We start from the raw sequence: 16,860 nt of genomic DNA, 5'->3' as shown, positions 1-16,860 counted from the left end.
GCTACATAGTCTTTTCCTTGGGTGAGTCTGTCTGCTCTTAGAACACACTTATTCTGTCCAGACTCAGTCTTTAAATCATCTTTTGGACCTGCTTTGTGTTTGGTTTCAGACCCTGGGACAAGAGGCTGAGGTGCATATTTTACATATTTGTGCTTGGAAGCCAAGCACACTTGGCTTCCAGGTTCTCCCAGCATCCCTCAGTCCCTACCTGGCATAGCCTGCCCCCAACCCTGAACTTTCCAGCCCAAGGGGCTGGGCTGCCCTTCCCCCAGAGGCTCTTCCCTATATAATCTAGACATTTTGGTCTCTCTCTCTTCTTATTTCCCCCTTTTCCTTCTCTCTGAGCTTATGAGTTCTCTCTTTCTCTTCCTCCTCCTCTCTGCCTCTCTCCTCATGGCGATTTCCACAGCCTCCTTCCTTGGACCAGTGAACTCTCCCACTTGAGAGCAGCTTCCCAATAAACCTTTAAATATATATATATATATTTAATCTGGATTTAATTGGATCACTTCACCTGCGGAGAAATAACATCACTTTGGATCCCATGATATGAGTAATCTCTATTGAGAAGGGGTCCAGTCGTATGTGTGTGTCCAGTCCTATGGTAAAGGAAAAATGATGTCAGCCATGGACCAAGGCTCCATCCACCTCTCTGCAGTACCTCAGGCTGATTAGAAAGTGGCTTCGGTGGAAAAGGGTCAGATTTCACAGCTATTCTGACACTTACATTCTCTGTGGCTGTGTGAGCACATCCTCAGTCTTGATGTGATGGTCGGAAGGCCAGGCCAAGTGTTTTCCTTCAGAGCCTCACATTGACTCATCAATTATGTGGTCAGTAAGAACTAGGAAGATGTGAACCTTTAAACTGGATATTTCTTAGGCTAATCTCACCAATAAATTAGCCTTCCCCCCCCCTTCTTACTTCAATGACAGACTGCCTGGAATGTATATTTAAAAATAGAGCTTGGACAAATGATTCAGGCCTATGATCTTAGCAATATTAGCACTAATCTAAGGCAGAAGGGCCATGGCAAGTCTGGTTTATATAGTGAGTTCTGGGCCAGCCAGGGATTAAGATCTTGTTCATACTGACAGACTGACAGTCAGATGGGTAGATGATAGGTAGGTAGATGATAGATGGATAGATAGATAGGTAGGTAGATGGATAGATAGATAGATGAAAGAAAATGGATGAACACTGAAGTAACAGCCTCTTTAGTGTCCCCCCTAGACCTAAGAGACCTTGACTGGCTATGTCTTTTCTTTTAGGTGGTTCAGTTTCAGAGAGGCTTCTGACCAACATCTCACATTCTTTCACCCTCACAAAGGTTTGTTTTTCTTAGAGGAGAGCGAATTAGAAAATTCAAGTGTCCGCTCACAGTGACAGCAAGGAGGACAGTTTATTCCTAATTGTCCATTCTCCTGGGGGATCAAAACCAACGTTAACGTTTCTCGACACACTAAGACATTCTCTTCTCGTTGAACCCTGAGCTCCAAGCCTTCTCTGATGATAAGAGATTAAAAACTGTTCATGTTTAAGCCTTGTGATTGCTAAGTCCACTTTCCTCAACTCGACTCCACTCCACTGTCCTCAACTCCAGGGCCTTCAATGGAGACTAGAGAGAAAGAAGCTACAGTATCATCTAGAACGGTTAGAGTCTGGCCTTAGCACAGGTCATCTGGTGTAAGCAGAGATTTGAAACAGTTTGGAGGTCCATTTGACCTTGGGGCCCTATAACTTCATTTCTCATCATGTCCTTGTCATGGTGATACACTGGGGAAAGGGGAGTAGAAACAGAGTCAAACTCCAGGACTGTCATGAGATGTTTCATGCCTCCCATAGCAAACCCATCCACATAAGACTGGGGTGGAATGTGACCAGCCTGTCTTCTATACGTGGTGGAAAAGGAAATAACTCCAATCAGTACCTCTGAGGGGACAGGGTGGCCAAAGACCTGGCAGGGCTACCTTCCAACCTGAAAATGGAGTACTGCATCCCTAAGGATGTGCTTTTAGTGATGTTTTCCTGTGCAAAATGCTGGCATGTGTTCTGTGCCTCGTTTGCTGTTACATGTGCTGTTTGTTCCCAATCTCTGATCTGTTCCTTTGTTTTCTGTGTGTTGCAGGCAGCATAGTGTACCTCGGGATGATGGTGGGGGCGTTCTTCTGGGGAGGACTGGCAGACAAAGTGGGAAGGAAGCAGTCTCTTCTGATTTGCATGTCTGTCAACGGATTCTTTGCCTTCCTTTCTTCATTTGTCCAAGGTTACGGCTTCTTTCTCCTCTGTCGTTTGCTTTCTGGATTCGGGTAAGGTTTTCTCCTTCATATTTTAAAGTAATGTGTTTGCTCATGATTGCACACGGTTTTGCTCTCTAATATCTCAGCACCAAGAATGAAACGTTTAACATGTTTCTTCTACTTTTGTGTAAGCCTAAGAAGCTACAACGTTGATTCTTAGAAATGGAGCTGTCTGCATTTAAATCCACGAAGGTACTGAAACACTTACGCTCCATGGCAGGGAGAAGTTATGAATGGGGACTGGTTTTGCTCAAGTTGGAATTCTGCTCACATAGCAAAAATGTTTGAACATACATGTTTCTTTTGAAGAATTAAGTAAGAAAGCGCTGTACCTACTACTGTAATACTTCACATTATTTAGGGACTGCTCTTAAATCCAGGATTAGGCTGTCTCAGATAACTGGCTTTATTGGTCTAGGTGGCCTGTGTGTGTTTAAATAGAAGGAAAGCCTACTCTGGGAGGTAGAGTAAGTCTGTCTGAAAGTTTCTGATTTGGGCAGAGTTTAACTAAAGTCGTACTACTAGCCATGTGCAGGGGCATAGGAGAGTCATATGGCTGTTTTCTTGAAAGAGATTGACCGAAACACACACTATTCCTCTGGGTTCATATGTGTGGAAAAACCCCATGGCCTGATTATAAGGCTATAAAAATCTCTGCTTTAATAAGGAAAAATTTGTAGAAATATAAGTTTTCTTCCTTCCTATCGACAACTTAAGAGATTCTCTTTTCACAATGTTAGCAGGCACTGTAGTTACTTTTTTAATGAAATAAGGGATGCAGAGTGGTTTACAGGTTTGAAAAGTTACCACCAGCTGTTGCTCACAGCCTACACAGCAAGACAGTTTCATGGACCAAAGCCAGGAAATACCAACACATTCCTCTCTTGTGTACATACCTTCTCCTACAGCCCATATTTTTCAGAATATTGTCAGTATGTGCTGAGCAGACTCCAAGGATACAGAAGTCTACATATGCAGGACAACTGCTCCACACAGGAACTGCCTGAGGGAAGACAGCCATGGTACTTACAGTAGGACTGTAGAGCAAGCTATGGTTACAGTGGCTGACCCAGTAGACCGAGGACCTGGCTCTGTGAGCAGACCCAGAAGTGAAATAGAGAACCATTAAATTCTTACTTGTTCTGTATAGCAGAGAAGTCCCATACTGAATGAACAAAACTCTCACTCACAGCTTTGAAAATGGTCATGGCTTCTCGGTCAAGTACCAGGCTGGTGCCACTTTATCTACCCAAAGTTCTTTGCATAAGGGAGAAGTCAGGTCCCTGACTATGTCAGTGAAGATTAATTTGTGAATATTTCTCACAATCTTCCCCAAAGTGGATAACTATGCTTCAAGACAAAATAAATAAGTAAAAGACAACAGGCTTCTCAGAGTTTACTGGATAATGTCTGGATTCTGGTTGAACAAAGTGATATCGCAGTCTACCACTGATATTTTATTAGTTCAGATGTGGCTCATGGTGGACCAGGAAGGCCCCAGCTCCATCCTGTGCTTGCTTGATTCTAAGGTTTCGGCATATTCCACCGGAAGAGATGTACCTGGCAGTGACAGAGTGCCATTTGGCAGAGCATCTGCCAGCCAGATCCATTTACTGAAAACTTTAGAACATAAAGAGAAGTCCCTGTGTGACCAAGCCCACAGCCTGCATGTTGTGGATTTAGAACTAGGAATGCTTAGCTCAGTCCCATTAACTTGCCCATCAACTTGCAACATCTTAATTAAGTCACCTGGACATTCCAAATCCAAGGCTTGTGTGACTTCCTCTTGAATTCTGTTTGTGAATGTAAAAGGGACTGGAGGGGGTTTCATTTCAGACTGAGACGCGCCTGGGCTTATGGTTTCACTGTCTCTGAATAGACAAATATGCTCGTTCTCGTCTCCCCCAACCCCTCAGATAGAGTCACACTATGAGACTCAGAATGAATGACCTCAAGCACATGATTCTCCTGCCTCAGCATCTTGAGAGCTGGCATTATAGATACTATAATGGTGTGTACTATATGGTGTGTACTACCATGCTCAGATTTCTGCCTTTTTTTTCTTTACACCAAGCCAAGTCTTGAGTCATATCTTCTTAGAAAATAAAGATATGTAGCTGACATAGTCTTTGTGGTTTTTAAACATTTATTCTATCCAAAGAAAGGTTTTCCTGTTGGGCACATTGGTGATTGTTAGGTTAAGAAATAAGACCTCACTCATTGTCCGTCTGTCTTTTATTCTCAGATGAATCTCACACCAAGGCAACACATGTCCCTCTTATCCTTTGTTACAGATGATTAGAAAGCTGGAAATGGAGTTGGCACCATTGATTCATTTTCATTTGCCCCTGGAATTAAATTATTTGTTTCCAGTCACTGTTAATTAAGGGGATGGTAATGTGCTGGACGCCAAGCAGTGTCAGAATTGGGAGCTGCTCACTGAGGGCCTGGCACTGTTGAGCATGATGAGCAGGAGAGAGACAGAATAGCAACAGAGATGAGAGTGAAATGTCTTTGTTCCTGTGTGTTGGAAACAAAAGAAGAGTCTTGTCTCACAGTGTCGGTGGGGCTGAGTCACGCATACTTCATCGCTGTGCGCAGTATGCGTTAACTGACGGGTGCCAGCAACAACACTCTGGCTGTGCAGAATTCCTTGCCACCAACTATGATTCTTCCATGAGCTTTATTTTCACAACTGTTTTAAAAAATTAGATACTCAAAAAATGTTTTTCCCTAATTAAAGAAAATCAGGACAGATAAAGGCTATTATTTCCAAATGGTCCACTGCCCCTGGGGTTTCTGGTTTTTAGTCTGATTTAGAACTATATAGTCTTCTGCTCAATAGCGTTTTCTCCTAAGAAATAATTTTCTGATCATATCAAGAAAGTGAAAACTGTGTGGCTTTTTATTTTAAAACTTTTAAAATATGTTTCATCAAATACCTGGATTATGCTTGCTTTGTGGGAGATGATAGGCTCAGCAGCTTATGTGAATTGACTCATCTAAACCTCCCCGTGAGGAAATAGTATCCTGCAGGTATGATTATCTGTATGTTATAGATGGAGGGGTAAGGCACATGAAAGTGTGGTAATTACCCAAATGCACACAGTGAGTGATCTAGCCAGATTTCAAATCCACGGTGTCTGGCTGAAAAGCTGCTAGTCATAACCACCAGACTTGCTATATCTGAAATTCTTCCAGAAATGACTCTTGGCTGTGAATGACACCAAACCCTGAACATCATGGCTGGTGCTCCTAAATGTTTTTTTTTAAGATTTATTTATTTATGTATGTGAGTGTTCTGTCTTCATGCACACCAGAAGAAGACATCAGATCCCAGTACAGATGGTTGTGAGCCACCATGCGATCACTGGGAATTGAACTCAGGACCTCTGGAAGAGCAATCAGTGCTCTTAACCACTGAGCCATCTCTCCAGCCCTGCTCCTAAATTTTTTAACAGATCAATCCAGGAAGATCATTGACCTTAGAAAATTGGAATGGAAAGACTTTTCCCAGCATGTTATTGGAGCATATTTAATTGAAAAATCATCTCAAACCAAACTGTACACAGAAGAGTAAAGCTTTATTAGGTTTGCTGTTCAACATGGTAACCAACTGGCCATAAGTAGTTACCAAATGCCTTAAACGTGATTTGCCCAGCTGCAATGCATTTATTGTAAGTGCCAAGATATATTACACTAAAATTTGAAGACTTGGTACATGTAAAAAAAATGCACTATCTCAAGCCAATTTTACACTTAATACACGTTAAATGATAAAATTTCAAATGTGCTGGGTAAATGAACATATATTAAGATTAACCTCCCTGATTTTCCCCTTATTTTAGTATCTCTTCTATAAAATAATTATACCTGTGGCCCTGCTCACTCTATATTTCTTTTGGAAGTCACTTTCTAAGACAGTGCCTTTTACAAGGCTTTCTGATGCAAAGGTTGACCTTTTTGGCAAACTTTATCTCCCAGTCTACCCTATGATAAAGGTAGTGTTGATCCCAATGGGAAAGGGATGGAACAAAATATCTTCCACACTAAGAACATCATGTGGCCATACATTAGCCATATGCACCTTTAGAATTTATTCTTGGAGCCCCGTGAGGATGGAAACTTATGCTTTCGTCTGCAGCTCTAACACCTGATGGTCTGATGCAGAGCCTGAGAGGGTGGAGGGTAGATAGACAGATGGCAAGTGGGTGGGTAAGTAGAGATTTAAAGGGAGGATGAGTAGACGTTTGCAACAAGTGACTGATTGATCATATCTGTATGCTTTTATTAACGTCTCAGATATAATTGTAGCAATCGCTTCTATATTTTATGAAGGCATTTAGGTGTTGAGGAAATGTGTTCTTCCAACTCTCTCAAGAGCTCCAAGAGCTTTTGTTTATAAAATGCCATCAGAATCCTGATCTGTGGCTGTGCCATTTCTCCCTGTCGCACCAGGCTGCTTCTGCAAGTGCATATGTGTGCACAGATGTAAGAGCTTAGGGGAAACAAGCTGCCTGTAAACAAATTAAAGAGTTGCATTACCTCATGGTTTCTATCTTTTGTTAGCAAGGCACCGAGTTGCCCAAATTATAGGCTTACAAATAATGTCTTCAAATGATGAAGTTTTCTACAAAGTTCTGTCTTTGTAGTTTACATAGTATTGAGAAAATAACTTTCTGTATGATAAAAATATTATTTTTTTATATTATGGTTTTTGAGACTGGAGAACTAACTCTATCCACTGGCTGAGGAGGTCCTTTCCCAGGACGTGTGCCTCTCCTGGGTATTTCTATCTTGTTTTATTATAACAGGCATGTGCATAGCGCCTTCATTGTCTGCATCAACTAGCCTGTTCAGAGAGTGTGCAGTTTGTGCTCTTTCATTTAAACTAGAGCAGCAATAAACATGGGTGTGCGGGCGTCTCTGAAGTGTGCCCTTTGGGTACATGCCCAAGAGTGGTACAGTTCTCTCACATGGAAGTGCAAACTAGTGCGGCCATTGTGGGCATCAATGTGGCGGTTCCTCAGGAAACTGAAAGTTAAAAATAGATACCAACATCTTTCGAGTTGTTACTTTGACTTTTTAAATTTATGGATGCAATTTAAAGCATAACCAATTACTTTGAAACTGCTATGTAATTTGGCTAGCAGCACAATTTCCCCCCGACCCCCACCCCACACACTTTTGTTGGTTCTGTGTAAGGATTAAAAAGTTATTTTCCTTGTGAGTTATTTGTGATTGTGACGTCTGACATAGATAAGACTGTTCTTTGCGTATGCCCCTAATATTCATCTGATGAAAAACTGCCAGGGTCCGATCCTAGTGGGTTTTGAGTCTTGCTTATCAGCTATGCAGAACATATGGCTTTACAGTGATTCTTCAACCTCTTCCTTACTTATATTCTCACATAATTTCTCAATTCCTAACAAAAGTGGAAGATGGAGATAAAAAGATTGTTCAATAATTACACTGTGAAAAAGCTAGAATTAAAGTAATTAAAATATTCTTTATATGCATGTGTTTGTGTGTTGTATACATTGAGTGCCGATGTGGAAGAGTGCCAGAGACTGAAGTCTGGATGTCTTCCTCTATTGCTTCTCTGCCTTATTTTTTGAGGCAGGATGTCTCACTGAATCTGGAGCTTACTGTTTCAGCTAAACTGTCTGGCCAGTTCATTACCTAGAATTCACCTGTCTCTGTCCCTCAGTGTTAAGATTATAGGCGTACATTGCCAAGCCTGACTTATCACATGGGTGCTGAGGATGTAAACTCAGGTTTTCATGAGTTCTCTTTACCCACTGAACCATCACCTCAGCCCCTAGAATAATATTATTCTTTGTCACGTGTTTACTGAAGAATTAAAAATGGAATAAAATTACTCAGTAGAATGCTGCAATAGTTTGAAAGAGAATGGCACCCATAAGTTCATATATTTGAATGCTTGGTCCCTAGTTGGTGGAACTATTTGGGAATTATTAGGAGATGGGCTTCGTTGGAGGTAGCATGCAACTAGGGACTCACGTTTTTGGAGAATTTAGTCAGTGACTGATTGATTCTGTTACTTTGGGGCCTGTGGCAAAGCAGTACATCAAAAAGAAGGTAGCCTGTGGTGGAGTGAACTGCTCACCTCATACAAGCTGGGAAGTAAAAAAAAGGAGAACCTATAACCACCACTTAACTAAACAAGCGCAGTTCCTAACTACTAAATGTTTGTCTTTATGCCCACAGAGAAGTGTAGTCCGCCCCCCCCAAGGAAATTTTCTCTGTAACATATTAAGACTGTCACAGAAAACCATAACCGATTAAAATACAGAGTCATGGAGCCCAGTCCCACCTGACACATCTAAGGCTCCTACACCAGGAACAGGGAACATTACAGAGAGGGGACAAAAGGATCATAAGAGTCAGAGGATCGGAGAATTTGCCATGCAATTGTCTCTTGATAATGTCAGAAGCTACATCCATGACATCTCACCAACAGGGCTGCCTGAACATGAGCTGAACAAAGATAAAAATAAACATCCCAGAATGGATAAGGGATAAAACATGAGGGCTCAACCCTACGCAAAGAAATGCAGGCAACTAAGTAAAGCTGAGAATGAGAATCTTTACCAGTGGCAAACACACCATTTAGCTATCCAACACCAAATAGTCAGCCCTGAAAACATACATACAAAAAACAATATACAGACTGAGCAGGATATATATGTATCATATAAACATATGTATTTAAAAACAATTAGTGAAAAAAAAGAACGTGAAATTGAAAGAGGCCAATGAGGGTTTTTTTGTTTGTTTTTTCCCAATCCATTTATAATTACATGCAAGTATTAAGGTCAGTTCTAGGTTGAGGAACTAGCAATACAATAGATGCAAATAGTCACGGAACAAGCAAGACAATAAACACTAATAGTCAAAGAACAAGCAAGGCAATAAACAAAGTCCTGTGACCACTACTGTGATCACTGTTTCTAAAGGCTCATGAGAATGGCCAAAAGTCATTTTCATGCCTGAAGCCTACTTCTTTGTTCTAGCTTAAGATTTAGATTCCTGCCTGAGATTACTTCTTTGTTCTAGCCTAAGATTTAGAGTCTTGCCTGAAATTATTTCTTTGTTCTAGCCTAATGTCAAATCCCTCCCTGAAGCCCATTTCCTTGTACTGGGCCAAGGTCAGATTCCTGCCAAGAAGCCCCAAAAACTCTCTACATTTCCAGTTTTTTATTTGATAAACAAGACTGATCTTATCTTAGGTTGTTCTGACAAGAATGCCTTCCTTACCCATCATGGAATATGCATTGTCAAAAGCAATGCACTTCTGTCTTAGATTGATAAGGCTCTGTGCAGAATCTTACCCATCCTTGGTTTGCCAAACTGTTAAATTAATAACTCTGTCTGGAGGTTCATTTTCAGTTTAAAGACATGTACTTTGGCTGCCAATATGTTGATGCTGTTAAATACAAGCTTTAACACAATAGGCAGGAATAAAAGTATTCTCAGGACAAAAAGGGCTAGCATGATCAAGCTATATATGCCATTCTTGAAACTTGACCAAAATGGAAATACAGACCTCAGGCCATAGTATCAACAGCATCTGCCACATCAACGGTCAGCAGAGCAGCATTCTTCAAATTTATAAGCTCACTATGCAAAGTTAAAACATCCAGAGGGGTGTTAGAATTATGTCCAATACCCTGCAAGTGTCTTTAAATATTTTCCTAATTATAATGACTATCATTGTAAATTTTAGAAGTAACACAAATCCATTGGTGTGTGGCATGACACTCGAAATGGCTTCTTACTCTTAAACTCTGAACCTCCTTCTGATAATTTGAATAGGATAAAGAACATCAGTCCACTGTTCTAAATGCCTATCTAAATTCTCTTGTATATTCAACACATTAGTAACATTTTTTTTCTTGCTAAATGATTAACAAAAGTAGCTGTCTTAACTTCTTGTGTCAAAGCAATTGCAGAGGCAATGGTGATAGCAATTAATGTAATTAAAGCTGTTATACCAGCAATAAACAAGCCCACTACCCTCTTGCTTCTGCTTAAAGCCTGACTCACTTCTTCCAGTACTTGCAAGCTTTTTTTTTTAGAATACCAAGGTCCTGTAATACTCAGGGCAATAAAATAAAAGCTGGTTGATAGACCTCCATAACAGACATGCCAGGTTTCAACACACTAACACAATTAGAAAGTGTACAATCAATACAACTTACATTAAATACTGTAGAAGAAACAAAAGTAATTTTGACATGACAATTAAAAGAGCCTTAACACCTGCACTAACACTTGTTTAACACTAACACCAGATCCTGTCCCAACTTTATCTCTTGCTATCATAACATCATAGAGAATTGCAGCTAACTTCCAAATATGTCTCTGAAAATGTCCAGAACCAGCCTTCCAAATGAAGATTATTTCCAATATTGGATTGATTTCTAGACCAGTCCATGATTGAGTCCAAATAACTGGTCACATTTAAGAAAAATACAAGAGTCATTATAACTTCTCTTTTTGATTCTCTGTCCTACAAGGTCTAAAAACTTGAGGCAAGGCAGCTTGTCCCATCTGGGATATAGGCAAGCAAAAGTGGGTCAGGAACATATATGTCCAATACAGCTTCCCAGTCGCCATTATCAGGGCACTCAGCAAGCTCACAGGTGGGCGTCATTCTTTGTCCCAGCATCGGCATATCTCACCCATCACTCTGGCAGCCACCATGCTCCTTCAGCATCCTGAAGAAAAACCCAAACATGCCCTCTTCCCCATATTAGATGCCTGATTGGGATCATGCCATATGCCAGTAAATGGATCCTTCTTTTCACCTAGTCATAAGTATGCCTAGTTGTAGGGTGCCATAGACACTCAGCAGCCAAGGAGGGTTGAAGAGATGAAAGAGAGGGGGGAGAATTATGTAATTATATTGTAATATCAAAACCAGAAGTTTTTTTTTTGGGGGGGGGGTTCGAGACAGGGTTTCTCTATGCAGCCCTGGCTGTCCTGGAACTCACTCTGTAGACCAGGCTGGCCTCGAACTCAGAAATCCGCCTGCCTCTGCCTCCCAAGTGCTGGGATTAAAGGCATGCACCAGCACTGCCCGACCAGAAGAAATATTTTTAAAAGACTGGAAGATGATCATTCAAATACTGCACATCCCCAGTGGCCGTGACACCCCCCATTCGATTCCACTTCATAAAAGTTCTAGCATCTGTCAGAATTGAGCAGGCTAGAGACAAAGCCTGGGATGCATGAGTCTTTGGAGAAAATTTATCAAGCCTGTATAACTCCGTATTAATTTATGGATGCCTTACCCATCAAGCAGCCTGTATAACTCCGTATGACACGGTCCAAGGACAAATGTACCCTCCCCATCCAGACTGGAGCATATGGGGGTTAGGACAGCCAAGCTTTCTTGCTTCTGGAACATCTGTACAGATGATGATCCCTGACATCTTCCAACACCTACTACACTAATCTGATTCAACATACCTGGCTGCAGTGCTGGTGTGCTCTTTGTCTTGCACAATGTCTCACCCCACTTTGTCTTAGATTTCAATACCTGTATTGAATCACACATACACCTAAGGAAGTCTGTGTATTGGATGGCAGTCCCAACTTATTCTAGGAATGTGTTTCTATGTATAACTTCTTATTTTTACAGTTTCATAAATATTGGTGTAAAAACCTGAAGTTAATGTTACTAATTAATTAAAATTTTATTGTTTCAACTCTGAAATACCAATTATCAATATTCAAGTTTGTGCAGATTTATATAAATTTATAACTGGATAATTTTCTTCCTGTGTAATTGTGAATTCCAACAGTTATTCCTTCTATCTCTCCTATTAACAAGGATAACTAAGATTCGACATTTTTGGAAGCTCATAGGATAGACTTAATGTCTGTGCTGAGGAAGTTCTTTATGGACCACTCTGCTCTGATTGCTTCGTCTGTGTAAACATTCAATCACAGATTAGTTTGAAAGTAAGGAACCTGAGCAGCTTTTAATAGCTATCATGATATAATGAACTATAAGCTTTCCATGCTAAGGGAATTAATTTATGGATGCCTTACCCATCAAGTAGTATAAAGGATGATTATTTAATCTTTGCATTATGGATTTTTAAAATTTAAAACCAATTATATTTTCACATTAAATTTTCATTCACTGTAATTATTTCTTATCTTCAACACTGTCGATAAGTTGAGGTGATAATTCTTTCTTCCTGGGGAATATCCTATTCATTGAGAGATATCTAGCACCCTCCCTAGCCTCTACCTCCTTGTTCCTAGAAGCACCTCTTGAGTTAGTTAGGCAACTAACATTGCCCCTGGATAGTTCTAGACATCTAAAGATATTCCCAGCCATAGTGAAAGGAGATAGAACCAAAACCAAACCAAACCAAAAACAAACAAACAAACAAACAAAAAACACTTTTAAAAGATAACTGATACATGGACTGTGAGAACTCCCACCAAAATATTTATCTCTGATGTGTTCTCAGAAATTATATCCTATTGTGGCAAACACAATCAACAAGAACCAATAGTTAGGCGTGTTATCCCCTTGTATTTTGCCTTTTTGACAAACATATGGGTTTCATTGTATTTTCATACATGTATAGCATTGTGTTTTGCTCACGTTGGCTTCTCAGCCTCTCTTGTCCACCTTACCCCCTATAATCCTCCTTTTCCCCTGATGTGTCTTCCTTCTGCTTTGGAGCCATATGTAGTTTTGTTAATCTATTTCTGTGTATGAGAGAAAATTTGTCTTTCTGAGTCTTGTTTATTTTGACAATGGGAAGATCCCATGACATCCACAAATTACATAAGTTCATTCTTCCTTATGGCCAAATACAGCTCCACACAACATTTTATATATGCACAACACTTTCTTTATCCACTCACCAAGAGAACATCTCTGTAAGAAGACCACCCCACCCCAAAATACTAATAGTTGGTAGACAGTTGTTCTATACCTTGGCTGTTACAAACAGTGTCACAGTGAACATAAGTATGCAAGTTCCACTGTGGTATGCCGACATGGACTCCTTTTGCATACACCAAGAAGCACTATAGTAGGGTTGTATATGGCAATTCCATTTTGATAATTTTAGGAACCAAAGAATAGTGATTATATACTGACTGACCAACTTATATAGGCTTTGATTTTTCAAAACCTCCTTTTAACCATGGTTGTTAATGCTTTAACCTCCCTTCTAGCACACTACCCACCGGAGGTAATAGAAAAGAAAGGTTAATAAAGCAAAGGAGGATGTTTAGAAATCGTTCTTTGGAGCAAATCTAATCTGCGTTGTCAGGATATACCAGCTGTTCAGTTCACATGAATCAGCAGCTCGATCCTCTTGCAAACACCATTCACAAATCAGCAACAGCTGATTGATCCAGAAGGAACTGCAAGGCTCTGCCAAGTGTCAGAAGACGTGGCAAGAAACAGCCAGTGGCCTGAATCTGCAGAAGCAGTAAAAAATCACCAGAACATCAGAAGTTTTTTAGTTTGTTTCTCTCTATTAAGTCACGACAAATGATAACCAATAAAGAATAGAAAGATGTACCAATACCATACATCAGCAAAGCCCAACAATGACCAATAAAGAATGCCAAAACGAACCAATACCACCCTGTGTCATCCACGGTCTGTTGGGTTATATTTATACCCTTTCCAAACATCACGTGTTCTCTTGAGCATTCTACTCTACCAAAACATCACATGCCCTTTTCCAATCTACCTCCAGAAAAGCACCACGTGTCTGTTCTTAATAAAACATCGTCCTATGTGTCTGCTTCAGCAAAAAAAAAAATCCCCTCATAAGACAGTTTCCAGAAAAACAGCAGATGACACAACTAAGTCTCCAAAGAAACCAGAAATCTCCACCACAAACCTATAATCACCAACTGTGTCTAAAGCTTCATTTCCACCTTCTCTTAGTCCATATTTTAAAATTTTCTTTCTATTTGTCTGTCTGACTTTCTTTCTTCCTTCCTTTCTTTGTTCTTCTTCTTCTTCTTCTTCTTCTTCTTCTTCTTCTTCTTCTTCTTCTTCTTCTTCTTCTCTCTCTCTCTCTCTCTCTCTCTCTCTCTCTCTCTCTCTCTCCCTTCCTTCCTTCCTTTCTTCCTTCCTTCCTTCCTTCCTGGTAAATTCTGATTGGACCCTCACTGAAAATGTTAAGATAAAACAGCAATGGAAAACTTTTTTTTAGTTTATGAGCAATGGAGTCTGGGCTATGGACAGCTTCATCTTGGAACCACCATTTTTTGTAGGAACTAAATTGTATTTACAAGACATAAAAGTACCTGCCTCCCGTCTTATCACAAATTTTTTATTGATGATAATTATTGCAGATACAACATTTTTATGAAAGGTGTTTTAAGAGCTCCTAGGATGTCCATCAGGATTGCCCAGTGCTTTGTGATCAGCCCCAAGTGAGCTCATCCTGTGGTAAGGACCACCACATTCAAGCAATGAATGCTCACAGTGACTACAGTGCAAGGTAACTCAGGAATGCTGGGAAGTATGCTGACTCATACCATGACTCAGTACTGGCATCTCGGCATCCTCAGCTCTTGAGTGGTCATATTGATTTAGAAAGTGGTGTGTGCCCTTTTATTTCAGGATGTTTATATCATCAAAACAGCATAGTCCAGGAGAGTGTGCTGGTGTGTCTACGTCACCATGGAAAAGTCTGAAAGTCTTAGGAGAAAATATATGGTGCACACCCCCTGGGCTGGGTGATGGGAGCACAAGACACACACTTCACTAGGCAGTGTGCACCTTCTCCTTGCATAGAGTGTGAAACACCAGAGACAGACAACGTTTCAGCACAATAAGGATGGGTTTCTTCTGAATAAAGCAGGCTACAGAAAATGGTAATATTTTCCCTAAAATAGATGACCAGCCATACTAAGAGAGTGCGTGTTTGGATTGTTTTATAGGTCTTGGAGGATAGAGACATTTTCAAAGGATTGACTAGCATCCCACACTACCTCCTCAGATTCAGTTATCTGTCTTTGAAGCACGCCGTACAGATGAGAGCCATCCATGCAAAAAGGACCACCTTCGAAAGAGACAATGAAGCAAAATCAGCTCGATTACCGAATACTTAGAGCATTTTTCTCTCTTTAACTCCGGCGTATTGCAAACTAACAGGCAGTCTTAAATTTTTAGCCACATCACAGTACATTTATCTCAGTTCCGAGGTGCCCGACATATCTTGGCATGTAATTTTGCTTTCATGAAGTTTGAGTTATAGCTATTCCACTCAGAGTGTCCAGTATCCCGATAAAACATTAATTAAGACATGGAGAGTCAGTCAAAACTAGGGATTCTTTTATGTCCTGAAAACCAATACCAGGGCTAGGGACATGGCCTAGTGGGTAAAAGCATTTGCCGTGCATGCAATCATGAGGATCTGAGTTTGAATCCCCCAAAGCCATGAGAAAACTGGCTACACGGTGTGAGCATGGAGAGAGGTGGGAGATGGGGACAGGAGAGTCCCTGGAAGCTTGCAGGAGAGCCAAGCTGTCAGATGCAGGGGGGACCAAACAACCTAAAGAAAATCTGTCTCAACCTAGGTAGAAAGCAAGGACCAACACCTGGAGTTGTCTTCAAACCACCAAATGTACACTCATATTCATACACACTAATGTGTACACACACATACACACACACACACATACACAGGGGTCATGCTATTTAACACGGACATTATGTTACAAAAAAATAGTTTCTACACAGATGAGAAAAGCAACAGCATGAGATGATTTGTGAGAAAGACATTCTATTTCCCACTAATACATGTGTTCTAATGAAACCATTTAAAAGCTGTTCAGACATTGTTGAAACTTAAAACTGACCTAGTATGTGCTCCTCAAAAACACAGACAGAGAATTATGAGTCTACTGTGGTCTGGAATCAGCCAGTTCTCACTGTCTGGTCTACCACACACACGTTTCCTGTCTGAGGATTTGGTTGATGGACTGACTGGGACCTTGTTGCTGCCCACGTGTGTGCTGATCTTAATCACTGTGTTTAATTAGAAGACTTTTGCAGTTGCCACACTAGGAATTTAAAGTAGTTATAAGATTCACAGCCTAGAGAAAAGAAATAAAGCTTTAAATGAGGGACTTATTGTCAACCTATTGCCAAGAAATGTACTGTGGAGCTGGGGAATATTGTTCAGGGGTATGGTGTTTGCAAAGCATACATAGGTCCTGGAATTGATCCCAGAAAAGTAAGCAAGGAAGGAAGGGGGGAGGGAAATTGAGGAAAAGGAGGAAAGAAAGGAAAGACAGATTCTATGGCCCATTATGATACTCGTGAATATACGTTTATAACATATATAATACGTTATATACACCAAAACATATAATGTATACCTAAATGTTTATAGAAGCAAAGGTTTCATTAAATGGACTTATGCCTTTCTTTATTGAGCTTCAATCAAATATTTTCATTTCTAACACATTTTTTAAGATACTATATAGAGAGCAGACACAGAGTCGGTCTGCTCCTGTCCTGTGGAGAAACTGAAT

General features: G+C 40.4%; 1 protein-coding gene across 2 annotated transcripts in view; it reads left to right on the top strand.

The window, feature by feature from the left end:
- The window catches only part of Sv2c (synaptic vesicle glycoprotein 2C), a 177,801-nt gene that overhangs the window by 80,244 nt on the left and 80,697 nt on the right, over positions 1-16,860 (top strand). For both annotated transcript variants that reach the window (XM_028760161.1, XM_028760162.1), the window contains one exon: positions 2,127-2,307. In XM_028760161.1, the coding sequence (XP_028615994.1) occupies positions 2,127-2,307 (181 nt within the window). The remainder of the gene's footprint in view (positions 1-2,126; positions 2,308-16,860) is intronic.

The sequence above is a fragment of the Grammomys surdaster genome, unplaced genomic scaffold, assembly GCF_004785775.1.
Source record: "Grammomys surdaster isolate TR1022 unplaced genomic scaffold, NIH_TR_1.0 126391, whole genome shotgun sequence".
NCBI lineage: Eukaryota > Metazoa > Chordata > Mammalia > Rodentia > Muridae > Grammomys > Grammomys surdaster.
Note: the sequence above shows the minus strand (reverse complement) of the source record. Positions and strands in the feature narration are given on the sequence as shown.